Consider the following 18,210-nt stretch of genomic DNA (forward strand, 5'->3'; position numbering starts at 1 on the left):
AAACGTTGCCAAACAAACATAAATTCTTGAAATGTTTAGTAGTAATTGTCTAGTTAGAATTTATTATGTTAATTTTTGATTAGCTTATATTTTAATTAAATTGTACTTTTAATTATGTTAACATAGATGTAAAGTCTAATTTACGAACATTGGATCAATGGATGGGTCAAATGGAAGTGCGGTTAAAACCAAACTATTTTCGAGTTGATTGGAATCGTCGCGAAATTAGTCAAAAAACAGAAGAACACAAGGTAATGCACAATTTTAATTAACATTAGCCTGGTAACTTAAATTATATAACCTGTACAACAATTAAACAATAGAACAATAGAATTAATTATCTAACTTACATAATTATATTACGCAGTAGAAATAAGTAAGACAAATTTAAGATTCTGATAAATTTCAGGACTTACTTTTTTTTTACCAGTCATTATTATGTGTTGTTAAGTTGATAAATATGAAAATTTACAAATTTCTTACCCGACTTCAATTGGCAAGTAACAAAAATAACCAATTGAATATTTTAAGAAAAAAAATTGGGTAAAATATATGTTTGACTTGTAGGGTAGAGGGTAAAAGCACAGATAATCGGTAAAGGGTACCTGTAGTTGAGGGAAAAATATTTTAAAAAATATGTTTAAAACGTAGAAAAATTAATTTTGTCCAAGTGAGTTTTATGACATTGAAATCGCCATTTGAATGATGTTGTGACTTATCGGTTTTTTTTCCTTGTCCATTTCGATTTTTTTGGTCAACTTTTTTTCATCAAGTGTTTGGTATTGGCATTACATTGGTGATTCATGGAACTTAAGTTGCATATCCACATGTTTTTGACGGAGCGACCATTCAAATAACATAATATAACTAAACGTTTAACCAATTATTATTAAAAAAAACAAAGATATTTTTGTTTTCTACTTATGGTCACAATGATGAAGTATTATGAAAATGTATAATAAAAAATTTGTTTTATCTGCAGAGTCGCACAAAATTAAATTTTAAAAATATTTTTAGATGTTTTATCTACGTTTTGTAAAAAATTTTTAATTGTCTGTATGTTTTTTCCACTAAAATTATTTTAGTATTCAATTCTATTATTTTGATCTGTATGACATTATATACTTATGAGTATTCAGCACACCTTTCTATTATTTAAACAAAACCTCAAAATAATTAAAAATCATAAAATTAAAATAAATATAAACATTTATTTAAATTTGTTTTATTAGTTTGAAGTTGTATTTAAATGATAGGAAGGTTTGCTGAATACGCATTTGTATATTTCACCCTACGGAAAAATAACACACCATTGTAAAACCAATAGCATCTCTGTCCCGCATTGAAGCTAAAATGATAAATGTAAAATTTGAAATAATAAAATTTAATAATTGTTATATAAAATAACAGGTTATTTGAAACATCCAAATAAAAATGTATCCCAAATACAAACTTATTTGAGACAGTTAATAAAACGTTATATCAAATAACTCATTATTCTTAAATAATGATTTGTTTTTTATTATTTAAATTAAATTTACTCAGGTTTGTTATTGAACATGTTTATGAATATAACTAGAAAGGTTACACAGAAGGATAATTTACGTTCTGGTAAACCTGATAGTTTTGTTGTACTTCATTATAATATATTATAGTTATTGCTAAAAAGTAAAATATGATACTATCCTAGTTTAAACGTTAAAGGTACGATTTTGAAGTTTTAGAAATTGCATTTTCCTAGCAGTATAAATGAAGATACTTTTAATTAATTATTATAAAAAAATCGGTATAAAACTCCCGCATACGTCTCCGTTTATTCGAAAATCGGTAGTAATAATTATGTATAGAAAGCAAATGTATAAATCCTATCACTGAAAACAAAAATTCTTCAGCTCTTAATTGGAACGTTTCTAGTTGCGGAGTCCGGTTGTCTAGATTTTTGTTTTTAAGAACGGTTGTTTTTTGTGTGCTCAATGAACGCACGCGCTTTGTGGGAGGAACTGGTTTATCAGCAATAAACCTATCTGTTAAACGACCCGACGTACCCGGTATATTTATATGTTTGTTACAATATAATTACTTACCCTGACTAGTCACTTTCTTCGCGGAATACATGTTTTGTTTGTCCGTTAAAAATATTTTGTTAGAGAAATCGCTCGCATTTTTCAATAATCCTTGTGGACGTTTTATTTTTTAGTTTTTAATTACCCGAACCAATGCCGACCATGTGTGTGTTACACATAATATTTAATTGATTCGACCAAGATACACGTTTTCTCGCCGAACGGGTCTTTGAACTTGATTAATAACACAACAACACAACGGTAGGGTTTTATTTTTTAATCATATTGCCGCTGTTATTACTCTCATGTTATTTTATATTCATCGTTAATTCACCGGCGTCGCTGACTCTTTTCAGTCACGTTTCATACCCTAAAGCTCTCTTCTTAGCCGCCAATCTATTTCGTCTGCTTGTCGAATCTTGTATACATATATTTTTCAACATTATTGTCGGTCTTCTTTATTGGATTTGACAGGAATCCAATTATGCTGTATTGTCTTCAAGCCGTTATCAACAACACCGTGTACTCGACAAATGGGTACATCATACATAGCGGCCTTTTTACGTTGTAACTTGTGAGTACAACATTCGGTCGGTAAAACCAAGTCTTGCGATCCAGTTCTCTGAAAATTCTTCGCAAATCCTTTTAAAAAAAAATAGTTTATATCCGTCCGTGACAAGCTTAGGACTATATTGTGTGAAAAATAGTACGTACTATTGTGAGCATTTAAATGATTTAAAGTCTATCGTTCACCCGTGCCTTGTTAGCTATTGTGGCACTTCCTTTTTAAATAATTATGTGTGTAGGTATATGTAAACAATAGCGGTTAATTTGTGTTAATTGCCGTTTTAAGGCGTAGATATGTCACATAGCAGAAGGAGGTAAGTATAAGAGTTTTTTTTTGAATACCGTTCACTTTATAATGTAGGCGTGTAATACCGCGTCGTATGTGTTGTGCCCGTACGATGTTTAATATTATTTGTTTTAGTAATTTTCTATTGTATACTTCTTGTAATAATACAGAATTGACAATTAATGTGTACACGTAACTCGGCAATTATGGTCACTACCTCTACGGCGTCAATTTTGGGATATATAGATATAAATAATACAAAACATTGAGTTAAAAAATAATTTACATGTTAATATTCGACGCAGTATGAGAACACGTTTCTATTGATAGAAATCATCAAGTGATTTACTCACTTTAGATAATTTAAAATAACATAATAGTACCTATGCAAATGAACTATGGACTAAGGTGCCCACAGCCATGTGACGAATTTGCAATTCGTCATTTTGTTGAATTTCGCAGTTTACCCGTAACGACTAGTTAGCAATCTAATTTGTTGTACATATACGAGTTATGTGTTTGTGAGGTTTGGAAAATGATAAAAAACGAGAACTATTCCCATGTATTACTGACGAAAAACACTATTTAGCCCACCCTCACCTCTTATGTATTTTGTCGTTGTCTATTGTCTGAACATGTTATCCAACTTCAATACAAACAATTTTTTTTTCTCTGGCCTATCGGCAGGTGGTTATTTTATTGAATATAGTTTTGTATGTGCCACAATAGTTTTAAAAAAACTAGCCGGCGCTACTGCTTTAAAAGAATACCTCTAGTAGGTAAGTAATCGCGGCTCTTTGCGGACCGCGTTTCATTTCGAATTAATTATAATTTACTTTCTTTTCCACGTGTAACCTTTGTTGTATATTTTTGATTGTGACGTATTTGAAAAACAGAAACAAACAAGAGTGGCTGCTCTTCTAGCGTTAGGCTTACAATAACAACAGCGACGATGATGAACTTGGTTCAAGGTTGTACACGGTCCACAGATATACATGTATCGCTTCGTCGCGGATATATAGATGAGAGTCAGAACAGGATGATTAATCGGTGTCTTAAATGACCCGGCAACCGACGTACGGATCTAATGTTATTGTTGTCAAGGTACGCGTTTTATTTGAAAAAAAAACCTTACATAACTCTCAACTCCGTTTCATGTGCATTTACCGACTATTGACCGCGGAAAAGTCCATCGACTTGTATGTTTTTTATGAAAGTATACCCGGGTCTAAATTAGCCAATCTCAATTTTTGTCCAAAAGGAGTACCCGTTGTATACATTTTCGTTTGCTATATATTCCACGAAAAATATCTTCGTTAATTATTGAAAAGTTAAGCTTTATCAATGTTCACAACCTTACTACCTGTCTAAAGGGTACGACTTCTATGAAAAAAAAAAAAAATTTAATTCTCGGAGTAAATTGTAAATACCTTTCACATATGATTTGCGCACTGAGTTTAAAAAAAATGGTCTTTGTCAATGGCCGTCAGTCGGTGTTGCCAAAAATTGGGTCAACAACGTAATTGTACACTCCATCTCCGTGGCTGTATTTTGTACAAATGTACTTGTACAGTAGAGTTAAATCTGTACGCGGTGACTTACCGAATAGGTATGAAGATTACTTATATAAGCGTCAATCCTTGTCAATGGCCAAAATGTCGAATGCTCGACGCCTTAACATCTAAATTCTAAACTGTCATTGTGAGTGCCAAAAACTTGACATTCGTCGTGTTACATCAGAGAGATGAGTTTCTGGTTATAATATACAAAGGACATTCAGCGAACAAATGAAACGATTTAAATTTCGAATAATTTACACATTTTTTTTTAAAGCCAAATTGCTTAGTAAAATATGTTTTATATTTGAACAAAACAAAACTTGTAGTTTATGAAAAACTGCTATTGAAATGTATTTTTTAAACCACTCTTGTGTTTTGTTATAACGCTGTTTTTAGAGACTCGGAAGTTTTCCTCTCATATTTTTACCTTTAACAAAGTACGATTAACGTTTTATAATTTCCTCCTAGGTACTAATAGCAATATACATTTTTACACATATATATGTACCATGTAGCCTAGGTGTCTTTAAGGTGACTTCTGTAAAACGCGTGCCCTGTTATATTATCTGCCTTACAATAGAATACAAATGTCTCGTCTATCTTAATAATGCAAAATAAAATAATGTACAAATCTTTTTATACCTAATAGAATAGACATTTTAATATGTACCACTGCTTATAGTTCTGGACGTAATTATCTGTACAAAATACTAAGACTTCGCAAATTACAAACTGCAATGCCCTCTCTATTGCATATACGATACACGTCCACGTACAATTATTGTGTTATCACCTCTCCTTTGATAGGTATCTTACAATGCATCATGTACTGTTGTACTCGATGTCATGTTCGCCCTCGAGGCTGTCTGCGACCGTTGCTAAATTTAATGATAATGTTGTTGTTCTACAACGCCAAGCAAAATAATATTACATGCACGGCGTTCGTTTCGTTATACTTCCATTGTTGTGCGTATATTGTTTCATTTTTTATTCGGACTCACGATTTCAATTAGGACTATATGGCTATGGTATCGAAATTACTATTTGTTTTACTTGACCAGGAAACCGCTATGATAATAACGTCTCATTTCACAGCACGGAAAGTATCATTAGGTGTTGGCCAAATGACGACTTCAGTTGTAAGTAGTTATTACTGCCCTCTCTCCTCTCCCCTCTTTTCTTGATTATCTAACAAAACATCTGCTAGTAGAGTAGACTACGACAGCGGCATATTTTATAAGTTTTGTAGTCACAACATAATAATATTATTTTTTTTATACACCTATCGATCGTTTTGTTTTAAAATTGATTTGTCCTTCTGAAGTCGATTCACGACAAACTAGTAACGTATTAAGCGTAAAATCAACTGTTAGAAGCGAAAAAATAAAAAACAGTTCCAAGCGGTTATTACCTTTTTAAATTTAATGGTTTTGGAATTGTAGGTACTAATACAAAGCCTGGTTCTCGCGACACGTCTGTTGGTCGTATTTTTGTCTCATTACATGAGTAGTAGCAATTGCATACTATAATAGTCTTGTGTTATGCAAGCAAACAAATATTCGGTCATGCACAATATTTTTTTCTTACCAAATCAAAAAAAAAAAAAATGTAGTTTAAAAAATTGTTAGTTATTTTTAGATATTTGGAAAGTGATTTGATAACATTTTATTATTTTAGAAATCGAGCATAAAAGAAAATACCCGTACAACAATAATAATTATATTAAAAATTAAATGTCAAATGGCCTTCAATGGCGGCGTGGCTTATTATTTCAATGACAAGAAAAATTAAATATAGGTACCACGTACCTTGAACAAATTTTGTTGTATAACATCACCCATCACCCTTTTTTTTTTGTTCTTTATTTTCATTCAATTTTAAAAATACTTTCTTTATAAATAAATAGGCTTCAAGAACAGCTATTTTGTCTCAATTTTTGTTCATCCATTCATTAATAGTAACACATAACATAAAAATGAACGCCGACAACATTCACCACTCACTGTCAACAGCAGACTTATTACTTGTGAACATTTGGGGAAACGATTTATTTTGCTATTAGCACGAATAGGTAAATATTCGGTATTCACTATACATGTTGACGTGATTTGAAATTATGGTTAATTAAGAAAATCTCATTGACACAAAATGAAGAAAAGGTTATATTAAAGAAAATTATATTCTTTAGGTGACTTCAACTACAATATAGTAATCAAATGAAATTAAAACCTTATGACAAGAATAATTTTCTCAATTTTTTTTAAAACGCACAATATTGGTATCATTCTAAAATTTTATGTTGTGAATTTTTTTTTTAGTTTTTATATTTTATTCCTTGCAATATCCATGCGCTGCCTGTTATCACTTCTGTACCTTATATTCGCTTACTAAAAAATTGGCCATCGAAATTAATTTGGTTTGGTAGTTTTTTCAATTAAATTTAAGATTTAAATGAATAAGGTTTATTTTATAAAAGGCAAAATTGATTTTTTATTTTTTTCCCTGTCATTTTTCATGTTTGATTTAATGACCCCCTAAATAAACGTCTTAAATGAATAGTGTCGCAAACCACATTTAAATGTAAGTAATGGAAATTGCAATTGAGCATTAACGGGTTAAACAAATTTTGTTGTCGTTAGGCTGAACGGTTGTTCTAGTTTTGTAAACCTAAAAAATACAATATTTATTAGGTTATTTTGTAAAAAAAAATAATAAGACCATATTTTTTTATGTACTCAGATGACAAAGCGTATGCTTACACTCTGTAACCGCAAACAGCACAGCGACTTTCACTTCACACGCACAGGAAAAACATATCACACTATATTATAGTAAAATGTTAACTGTATAATATATATACATATGTGACTCATCAATTTTAGACTATATTTAAATTGATTTTTATATGGAATTAAATTTCATTCGATTGTTGAATTACGAGTGAGTTAATAAAAAAAAAATATTGGACATGCTGACGGTAGGAAATTTGAATTTAAGACGTACTACATTTAAAAAAAAAGTATTTTTTCTCCGATCCACGAGAAAAACATTGAAACACAGAAATGTTTTTAGATTTGGTAAAATGCCACTTCACTCCTCTTCCCTCCCTCCGTCCCATTCTTTTTTCTCCGCCTTCCTCTCAGTCAACTGTAGATTAAATATTATAATCTCTTATCAAACGTGGCCAATACCTATCATGACGCGAAAATATTCTAGTTAAGTCAAAATCGATGCTATATGAATATGACCATGTGATATGAAAATGACCACGTTAGTATTAGATTTACCCCCAGGGTCCAGGCTATAAACATATCCATGTTAACGTTACAAGTGCGTATTACTTCCACGACGATAGAACATGTTTAAAAGCCACTGCTCGTTAGGGTATGTTATTTGATTTCCTCGACTTTGACCTGTTTAATTCCAATTGTTATCGTATGTAGGGTTTCCAAGGCGGTTTCTAATAAACTATATCAGTCATAATTAGGTACCTAGGCACTCTAAATCTCAAAACTGTGCACTGTGCTTAAATTCTTAGTTAGATTTTGCCAATTATCCAAAAAGCCTTACGTTGATTTTGAAACGTCTGATCCTTTAGGGTAGTAAAAAAAATAAATTAGTGTAAAATCTCAAACTGCAGGTTTCTGGCTCTCGAGGCCTAGCTCCCTCCCTTGGTCCATTCTCTAACTTAACAGCGTCACCGATAATCTACGATCATAATATTAGATTGATTCAGACGTTTTAAAACCAAGAAATGTGTTTACTTAGGACTTGTCTTCGTTAAGATTTATGGTTTGTTCTGCGGGAAGTAACGATGCGTGCCACTAACATTGAGTATTTATTGTAAATGTACAACATTTATGCGTTATCTCAATGGACGTTTGTTATCCAACCGAGACAAGCACATACGGCATCAACCGCTAACACCATGACCATAGCGTAGGCTATCTGAGCATAAAAAGTCCGCGATGGTGAATCATAGTATTACTATATTATGCGGCGCGGGTCGTTATAACGGATATTTCACGTTGGTTTTTCTTCACCTGTGGTTGTTTTATTCTTATTTTAGTTATAATATTGATACACATTTAAGTGGAGGTGTTCAAACAATTTGAATATGTTGATACAGAACGTAAATTAATTGAAAATTAAAATCGCGGAATACATTTGAAACAATAACGACATTTTGTTGGATTGTATTTTGTCTTGAGCACTGTTATTTTGAAAAAGTATTTGTAAGTGATTTTTGTTGGGCATTATTCATTTTGACAATACATTATTTGATAAAAAATATCAGGAATAAAAACAATTATGGATAATTTAAATATATTAACACTTACACAGGAAGTACATGGCTGGGATGATTATAATACGGGAAAATAATTTTGGTGTAATATATTTAATCGGAAAATATTAAAATGAAAGAAAGAAATATCTGAATAAAATATTATTTGCGTTGTTTTATTGGAGTTAACAACACCATTCTTTTGGCGAAGAAAAAATAACTATTAGGAAAGTATTAAGTCAGAGTTACTAAATCGGTACACTATTTCTTCGGAATCACAAGAGTAAGAATATGTTAATTAATAGTAGTTTTATGCTTCAACTAAAATTTTATCTCAAATATCCTTTTTCAAATTTATAAAACGGTTTTAAAAAATTAGCGATCTTAGAAAATAACAATCCACTTAAATAATTTTGAAAACAGCATTTTTTCGGAAAGTTTTTTGCCAAGAAATTTGGCTTATTATTTTTTTTTTGTATTTAAATTACGTTTTAAATACTCGAGACGTCATGGGACTTTTGGGTCTCGTGTAATTTTTTTCATTCAGAGTTTATGCCTCAGACTGTTTCTGTGTCCGACTCTACGCTGTGCTCAAACAAAACATTTTTTAACAATATACCCGTTACCATCAGCTCCCAATTTACGGTCGTCCGTGGCCCTTGAAAAGTATATGGTGCGCAACACGTAACCGACCGCAACGCAGCTATATATTTTTATTTTAGCTTAGACGTTTTGCCATTGTTTCGCTTTAAGTATGAGAGCCGCCGCCGCATTCGATTTGACGTGTAATTGACTCATGATAATATATAATATCGAGTGCTTTGACGGGGAAAACCGTCGGGTACCGTTAAGAAAACGATTTTTTTTATTTTACACAACAAGGCGTTTTCTTCAGCTGCTCTGTCGATTTCGGTATATCGTGTCGAACTACTACAGGCGGATGGAAATTATACATTAGATACTATTATAACTTGTTAACTATGCCTACCTATTCGTGTTCCACGCAGATTTTCGACTGTTTCGGTCCGCGAACCAGATCGACTGCACTCATAAAAATACAAATGATTTTTTTACCTTTCGTTTCGTTTTCTATTCGTGTCGCGTATTCCAAGACTTGTTTTACTTGGCCATTGTGAACGTAATACTCTGTACATAGTTAACAGTACAAGTATCGTTTTCTATTCGCCAAAAAGACCGAAATGGGTCCATGTAGAAAACTATAAGATGTTATTGTTATAGAATATAAGAAACGTACACGCTGAATCTATAACCAATACTCATAAAACATTAGTGCGAGCCGCTTGCTTTCGCTTTGATTTATTTATTTTCAGAGTGAATTTGCCTTGCGATGAAAATAACCCTCTACCGATTTACACATTTGTACAAGGCAGGAAATCAGAGCTAATTATGGTAGCAATACCTATATTAATATTTATTTCAGCAGTGCCACCAAAACTTTTAAGTTAAAATATAAATTAGCTAAAACTCAAAAGAATCGTAACTAAAAACAATAATATTTTCACCGCCCTCGTTTATAAAAATGTCTAGCTTCTGCGTTTATTTTGATTAACTCAACAAATTTGACCATTTTTATATTATTGTTACCGCTTTTTTTCAACCCATAAAAAATCTCAATTATTGTTCATGAGCGAAAACTCTACACACAGTCAGTCGACATCAGCATATTACACATTCCTCGACATGCACAGTGCACTTCTAAATGAACAATGCGGTTCTGGGTTCAACAGTTGTATATACTTTTATTCTCTTCAATGAATACAGTACATATATAATTACATTAGTTTTATTTAACGTATCGGAATGAAATATAACTGTACATTACAATTGAAACTTATCTCACGGTCTTGTTATTCATGAAAAATGCATTATATTTTCCAAAAGTGAAACCCGTTACACAACATTATTTTGTTTGTAATATACATAGGTATATCATTGATTTTCTTTTATTGCGTGTATGATTTACTTTTTTATATAATATCTCGTATATTGAAATGCGTATACTAAGTCTAGATAAATGATGATATTCGTCGAGAGTAGTTTAAACAATAGCCAGTTGGTTATTCGTTCGTATTTGTAAATTTATTTTATTATGGTAAAATATTACAATTTTTTTCGCTGTTTCGTTTCCACGCAATAAATGAATAATAAGTAAAGAGAAATTCGAATATTCTTATTATAGTAGTCGGTTATTTTAAATTTGTAGGTTTGAATAAATTTCCAACAACTCAAATATACATTCGCGCGAGTATGTTATTACTCGAATACAGCCTAAGCGTTTTTACCAACAAATTGTTTAATCTAATAGGTTAAAAAATAATTTTTTTAATAACCGGTGAAATATGTTAAGATCGTCGAGGGACAACTAAGACCTTTGTTTTATTCACTTTTCGTTGAAGCCCAAAACTGATTTTAATTGCTTTAATTATTATTGTTTCATATTTCGAGTTGAGTCGTTCATAAACTAATTCTCATATATTTCAAGCATTCGTTTGTTGATATAAATATCTATTTCATCTCCATAAAATGTGGGTTATTGCACCGATACATTTTCGCATTATTATTTTTAATTGTTCGTCTAGAGCTGCTACGGTTATCACGATTGGCTTATCTCGGTTGTATTCGCCGTTCATCTGTGGTTGTTAATCCTTCGCCATTTCTCACGACCGTGTGCGACATGCACTTACACGTGTATACAACGTACCATGTATACATGCAAATGACCCATGTACTATACTAGTAGTAGGTATATAATATACTTACTATAGTAATAATAATTGTTCGTGCGCGTTAGACGGAAGTACACACGGGTACTTAAAGTTGTTTAATATGGTCAGGTACATCTCTGAGAATAAGTACTAAAAAGAAATAACTTTCACCCGATTTTTCCCTTTTTGTTTTACAACTTTAAAATTCATAAAATCCTAATGTTACCGTTAGGCTGTACACATTGTAATGAGAGAGAAAGAAAACAAAATAACACGAAGGATTTATGACGCGGAACGATATTTATATGCTCTGTTATCTTTTACGGTACTTTCGGGCGAAAGATATAAAAAATATTTTTAAAAATACTAAAAAAAAATTGTTTGCTCTTTTACGGTAGGTACAATAAACCGTTGTGTACAGGTTATTGAAATTCATTGGCACATTCGACACAAGTCGAACAATGGACTATTGTTTTTTTTTATGTCTTAATTAAAATCGTATTATTAATTATATTATTATTATTGTACACAATATAATATTTGAATATATTAACCTATTATGTATCCTTTAACCGCTTAATAATTGTTGTCGTTACTTGTCCGTATATTGTATACATAATATGTTACATTGTTGTTTCGTTAGCTTTCGCTATTGGGTAAAGGCGTAAGGGATCTATATCTGTGTATATCACCAAAGCGTGTAGAATCGATTTGCGCGCCTAAACTCAACAGCTCGTACACTCCGTTATGCAATAGGAAACACACAAACTTGTCGGATTAAATGTGTTATAATGTTTTTTTCCACTCGAGTACGGTTTCGTCGTTTTTTTTTCATTTTAGATGAAAATCATGTGATTTTTTTGCCAAAGACTTTCTCGCCCGTTACGGTCCTGTACTAGGTTCAATTCAGGACACGAAAACTACGGTACATTGGTACTCTAATAGCGTTAAGTCGTTATGTTTTTTTGTTAATTACTAGCCTGTCGAACACGGTATATTACAATATACAACCTACAGTAAAACAACGGAAACGTTTCTAATTCGGTTAGGCCTCATGGCGCCTCGTTACTGTGAAATAATACAGAGCGTCTTGGGAACAGAATGTGAGAACTAAGCAGTTATATTATTTAACAATTTGTTTGTGGATCATATACTTAACACGAATTAGACAATTCAAGCGAATTCGTACAAGTTAGTGTGAAAATTACGGGTCGCCTTTTTGTTAATTCTCAAAAACACTAAGATGATTTTAAAACAGGTTAGACAAAACTATCCAACATGTTTAAATGGTCATAGACTCTTTAAATAGTTGTAAAATCGTATAGTTAAATATGAATTAAATCAAGTTTCCTGGCAAAAGTATCATACCTACATATATTTTGTAAAAATTATAGGTTTACAACTTAAGCATATCTCTTATTCCTTTGTTTCGTCATCAAGAAAGGTTTTAGTTTTTGAATTGGTAAATTTTAAACTGTTCAATAATTTTTTTTGGAAAATAACATATTAATATAATTCCCCAATTTAATAGTAATTTTATGAAAAACGAACCAATTAGACAATTAATGTCCATCGCCAACGCGGACCCCGCTTTTCTTTATTAATATTTATGTTCATATTTACTTAGCTTTTTGTTATTTGTTCTACCTATAATATTTTTTACTATAATTAATTACTGTGTATACCTATTGTAATCATAGGGCTCAGCCCGTAAATAATATAAATAAATAAATAACAGCAAAGTGTTAAACCTTACCGTTTACGCTTTCTATTTGTGTATTTTTACCTTAATAAATATTAATCAATTATTTACCGAAGGTTAAATTGAAAAAAAAAAACGAGAAATCTTGTTGTATCAATCACGGTCCTTGGCATTTAGCAGTTCGGTGAAATACAATATTATAGGTGATTTCAGTGTCAGTAATCTCCCTGTAAGGTTGGTGGACTGATGTATTAGCAGTCACGCACCTATTTACAATCACTGTAGTCATAATGTTTATGAATGTTGAAAAATTATGGGCCAATAATAATTTTTGTTTTACTTTCAACTATATGTAATAAGGATGTCTATTGTGTTGAAATGTCCGTGTCACGCCTTTTTTTACACCTCAGTCAGAAATCGAGGTCGCGCCAGAAGGTAACAACAGTGTAACTTGACTGGGTGGTAAAGTCTGGTAGATGTTTATGGCCTATGGGTAACATACATAAACAAATCGAATCATACTAATTATGCGTGATATTATATATAATTTTTTCACTTTGCTGTTCTAATTCTCAGCTAAAAAACATAACTTTGGATTTACTTTTCCCAATACAGTTTTACATGATTAATATGATTATGGATTATAAAAAAAATCATAAAATGTTGTTCGTTAAGAAATGGTTGCAATTTTAGAAGATTGAAAAGAATAAAAAGAAATCATTTTTACGAAGGATGCAATTCTTTGGTTGGTATAGGCATAGGAAACCAAATGTATCCTATTTAAAATTTAAAAATATGTAATTTCATATTATATATGTATCATAAAAATATATGTGTAATAAAAATAAACGCGGCCAAGATACTTCTCAAAAGAAAAGTCTTGAGTCTTAAGTGCATTAAAGTGTTTTGTGACTCGGAAGTACATTATAGGTAGTTTATTATTAAAATACATAATATTACGCTAGACGCACACTACTTTCAAACGGTTTTCACCAAATGATAAATTAATGCTTAAGACTCGATAAAAACTTTTTAAAAAACGGTTTACAAGATAACGAGGTACAGCGATTTGCATCCATGATTTACGCTACAACATAATACAAATGCCTAAGTAGTAACGGCGTACAAGCGAAAGATCACGAAGAACATTGAATTAACTACGAATACATGATTATGCGCTTTGTTGTAATAACAATAATGTATGCGCTACCTAGAGTTAAGTTCATAAGTTTCATGTCTTGCTGATGCATCCAGTCTGGGTTATTTTTTTATATCGGAGTAATACCCCAATAAGCTTTTACTTTCTCCGTATGAGACATGTCCGGTATTCTACTTCTGGCAAGCCAATGCACACACATTACATTTAAACCTTGACATTGCTCTGGCTTTGTTTAATCACACAATGTGCCTGTGGCTCGTCCCCCGCCTCACGCCACCGACGATTTTCCGTCTTACAGTCCGTCGCTCTTGGATTTTAGATATTTAGTTACAGTAGCAACCAGTATAGTATGCTACTCTATTGGCTAGAGACCTGCGACATTCTGGTTTTAAAAAAGTGTACACATAAAAAAAGCTTATATTTTTATCTCTTTGTTTTCTTTTACTCGCCGTGTGAACGCTGTCCGTCGTTTTGATGATTGGCATTTGCTGTCATGTCATCACGCAAAATGTATGCATTTGTAGTCTCAGAAGGACCTTGGTGAAGATGGGTTGGTTTAATGGAAAAATGGTTTCTAAGAGTATCGGCAACAAAAACACTAATTATATTGCTTTTGGTGCATAGGTATTACCATGTATTCGTAATTAATGATTTTGCAAATTAGAACCCCGGACTTAGCAGGAGTCATCGACATTTTTTATAATAATAATAATTAATTAAATATTATAGCTGCTAGCGATCTATACTACATCAAGCATCATAATATGCAATAGAGAATTTATAGTTACAATGGAATTAAATTACTACTCGTACACGCGTGAATCGTTATTATAATATATTAATTATGTATGGCTGCATAAAACATATTGATATGATACTCTTTTTCATTTTGTAATCTTACAGCCGATATCGATTGTGGTTTTGAATTCATTTTTAATCCGTGTTATTTTAAAATGACCTTTCGAGAGTTCCGTTTGTAAATTTATTTGATAAGACCATTTACACTAGACGTACATAATATGGCTATTCCACCATGTTACAATGCGCCCCCGCGTTTTCTGGTGTCAACCCAAACGTTTTCACTTGTAAACAAATATAATATATTGACGTCTACCGTCCTACGCACAAACACTATTATACAGCTTCTACTATCAGCCCCGTCAATCGTACCGCTAAAGTTGTATCTTATCTCGAATTAACAATGTTTTATTTGCTTATTTTTTGTTTAGAAAACATCTTTCTTGTATATTTATATATATGTGTGTGTGTGTGTGTGTGTGTGTATGGGTGCTTTTATTTGTACATAGTATAACCTACAGGTTAAATTAGTTTAGGTTTCAGCTCGCATTGATCAATTAAAAGAAAAAAGCAAAACTAACCACAACTATTCGTTTCTAAAGCGTTTAGCCATAATAGATAAACACCCATTGGTTATTCCTCTATGAACTTAAAATACTAACAGATCAGTTACGAACAAAATACCTAAATCAACCTCAAAACAATTAAATGTATCATATTATATAAAACAAATATACATAAATGATAATGGAGCGCTATCGTGGATGAAATGATTCACAAATGTAGAGTACAATAATATGATAAAAGATACCCAATGCGTATTGAGGCGTGGGCGAGTATTTTAAGAAACTCCTCGTTTTACCACTTTGTATAATAATACCGACCTTATAACGCTGTTTAGGTGCCTGCCGGAGGCGTTGTGTGTAGTAATTCATTATAGCAAAGTGCGTGCTACCCAGAATTAAATGTTTTTTCCTAAGCGTTTTAACTAAAGGTATAATATTATGTAAAAGTAATACAAAAATCGTGTACCCCATTACTTCCTTGTTATTTTCTTGGTTCGTTGTAAAAGAGTATCAAATAATAGGAAGTGGAAAACGTAACGTAACGTTTTCTGACTGAGAGGGTTCTACCTCACTTTTTTACGTCAGTATGCGTCAGTATGCGTCTCAAAATGTGTACTTAAGGAAAGCTACCGCGATGGAAAATGTCCGGATTTAAATCAACGTTAAGGGTTTTAATAATTCTTTAACCTAAATTTTTTAAAATAGGACATTGAATAGGTACATAAATATATTTTTTAACCTAAAAATGTAATTTAAGAAGTCTCCTATTTATGTTTATATTAAAAATCATGGTCTTATAGATAAGTATTCATAAACTTTTCAATAGTTTTAGAGTATTAATACCTATTAACGAACCTATAGAACATACCATTTCCAAGCACTGTAGCCACCTTAGTCAATTTTAAAGTTTGTATTGAATAATGAAGTTATTGCTAGAAAAAACTTGAGTAATTTATAACTTATATATAATAAAATAATAATATTTAAAACCCTTGACCATAAAAAAATTATTAATCCTCAGTCTGTCGTTAGCGCTGAAGATTTTTTTATGGTCAAGGGTTTTTAATATTATTTTATCTTAGGTTATAACTATTTAAAGATGTAGAAAAAGTAGATTTTGTGTTTTTTGAAATATTAGGAATAGCTCTTTTATTCTATCAATTTGGCAATGGAGAGTTTTACTCTAAAACCATCATGGACTGAGCAAAATAGGTTCTGCGTAGACATGTTTAGGCTAAAAAATATTTAACGTTATTATGGTCGCTGTGAAAATCTGAAGACAAATTAAACACTCTGAAAGAATCCCATTGTTGTACTAATAAATATTACACTAAGTTTCAGCTTGATACTAAGATCTACTACATAGATTAGATTCATAGAGGAATTCAGGAAATTGGAGAGAAGTTCGCCTAGTAGATAACGAAGGACATTTAAAATTTACTGTATAGTGTGCAAATTAAAGAATAGTTTAGGTAAAGTTTGAAAGAATGAGAAGGAAGGAAAGACGAAAAAAAAAGAAATTTATTTTGGAAAAATCGAGTTTTTTTGTAATCTTGAATTTAACCAGAATAAATGTTTACCTACAATAAATTATTTGTTACAATTCAAATTCTACAATTTTACAATGGCTCGACCGCTCTTTGTATTGGAATTTGTTCTAATTTCATGTAGCAAAATGATGGAATATTGTTAATTGGTTGAAACTTTTTTTTAGGTTAGGCAAAGTTCAGGCTATGGAATTAAATTGATGTTGGGCAATATAAGGAAGAATATGAAATACGTTATATTAAAAGGTCCTGTTTAAGTTTCGGTAATTTCGATTAGGTTTAATTTTTATGACTACTTGTTTAAAAAAATAAGTTGGTTTCGACTTTCGATCGACTAATAATTGACTAAATTAGATAGCTCACTTGGCAGTTGGCTAAATACAAAGGAAATTAAATAAAAAAAACCTGATTGGAGAGTCGCGAATATATCAGTGACCAGTGTAGCCGCATGAATTGGTATAAATAATAATTGCAGGTATCATAAGATTTAAACGATAACCGACTATATTATTACAGAAATTATTTTTTTATCAAATTTGTGATCTTATTATAAAAATGTTATGCTAGAATCGGTCGTCACACTGAATTCATTTTTTTAGTAATGTGACGTCATGGTTTTTGTTTACATATCTAGTGAGCTGTCGGTTTTCATAGAGGTTATGGTTTACATGGTACACGTTATCGTTCCTATATTTGGGTTTGTCGTTACATCGTGTACCACGCGTAGGTATCGTTGTTGTTGGCTGTTTTTTCGCACCACCTCCGCAGGGCCAATGAATAGCAAAGATCCACCGATCGTCGGATCTATCGGCGTGTGTTTTATAGATCCGCAGAAACGTGTCGCTGTCGTTGATCCAGTCCAGCGACAACGGCGCGTTTGGTAGGAGGGACACTGAGGGGTGCCACCGCCAACGCCATCGCCTCGACAGCGCGCGGCACGGACCGCCGCCCG

General features: G+C 31.8%; 1 protein-coding gene across 2 annotated transcripts in view; it reads left to right on the forward strand.

The window, feature by feature from the left end:
- The window catches only part of LOC126836230 (uncharacterized), a 100,623-nt gene that overhangs the window by 45,302 nt on the left and 37,111 nt on the right, over positions 1–18,210 (forward strand). For both annotated transcript variants that reach the window (XM_050569454.1, XM_050569453.1), the window contains exon 8: positions 127–251. In XM_050569454.1, the coding sequence (XP_050425411.1) occupies positions 127–251 (125 nt within the window). The remainder of the gene's footprint in view (positions 1–126; positions 252–18,210) is intronic.

Source organism: Adelges cooleyi, unplaced genomic scaffold, assembly GCF_023614345.1.
Source record: "Adelges cooleyi isolate 19-005CV unplaced genomic scaffold, UGA_ACOO_1.1 ACOO_flye_CR_arks_rails_tigmint_CR_PRNA_23, whole genome shotgun sequence".
Classification (NCBI taxonomy): domain Eukaryota; kingdom Metazoa; phylum Arthropoda; class Insecta; order Hemiptera; family Adelgidae; genus Adelges; species Adelges cooleyi.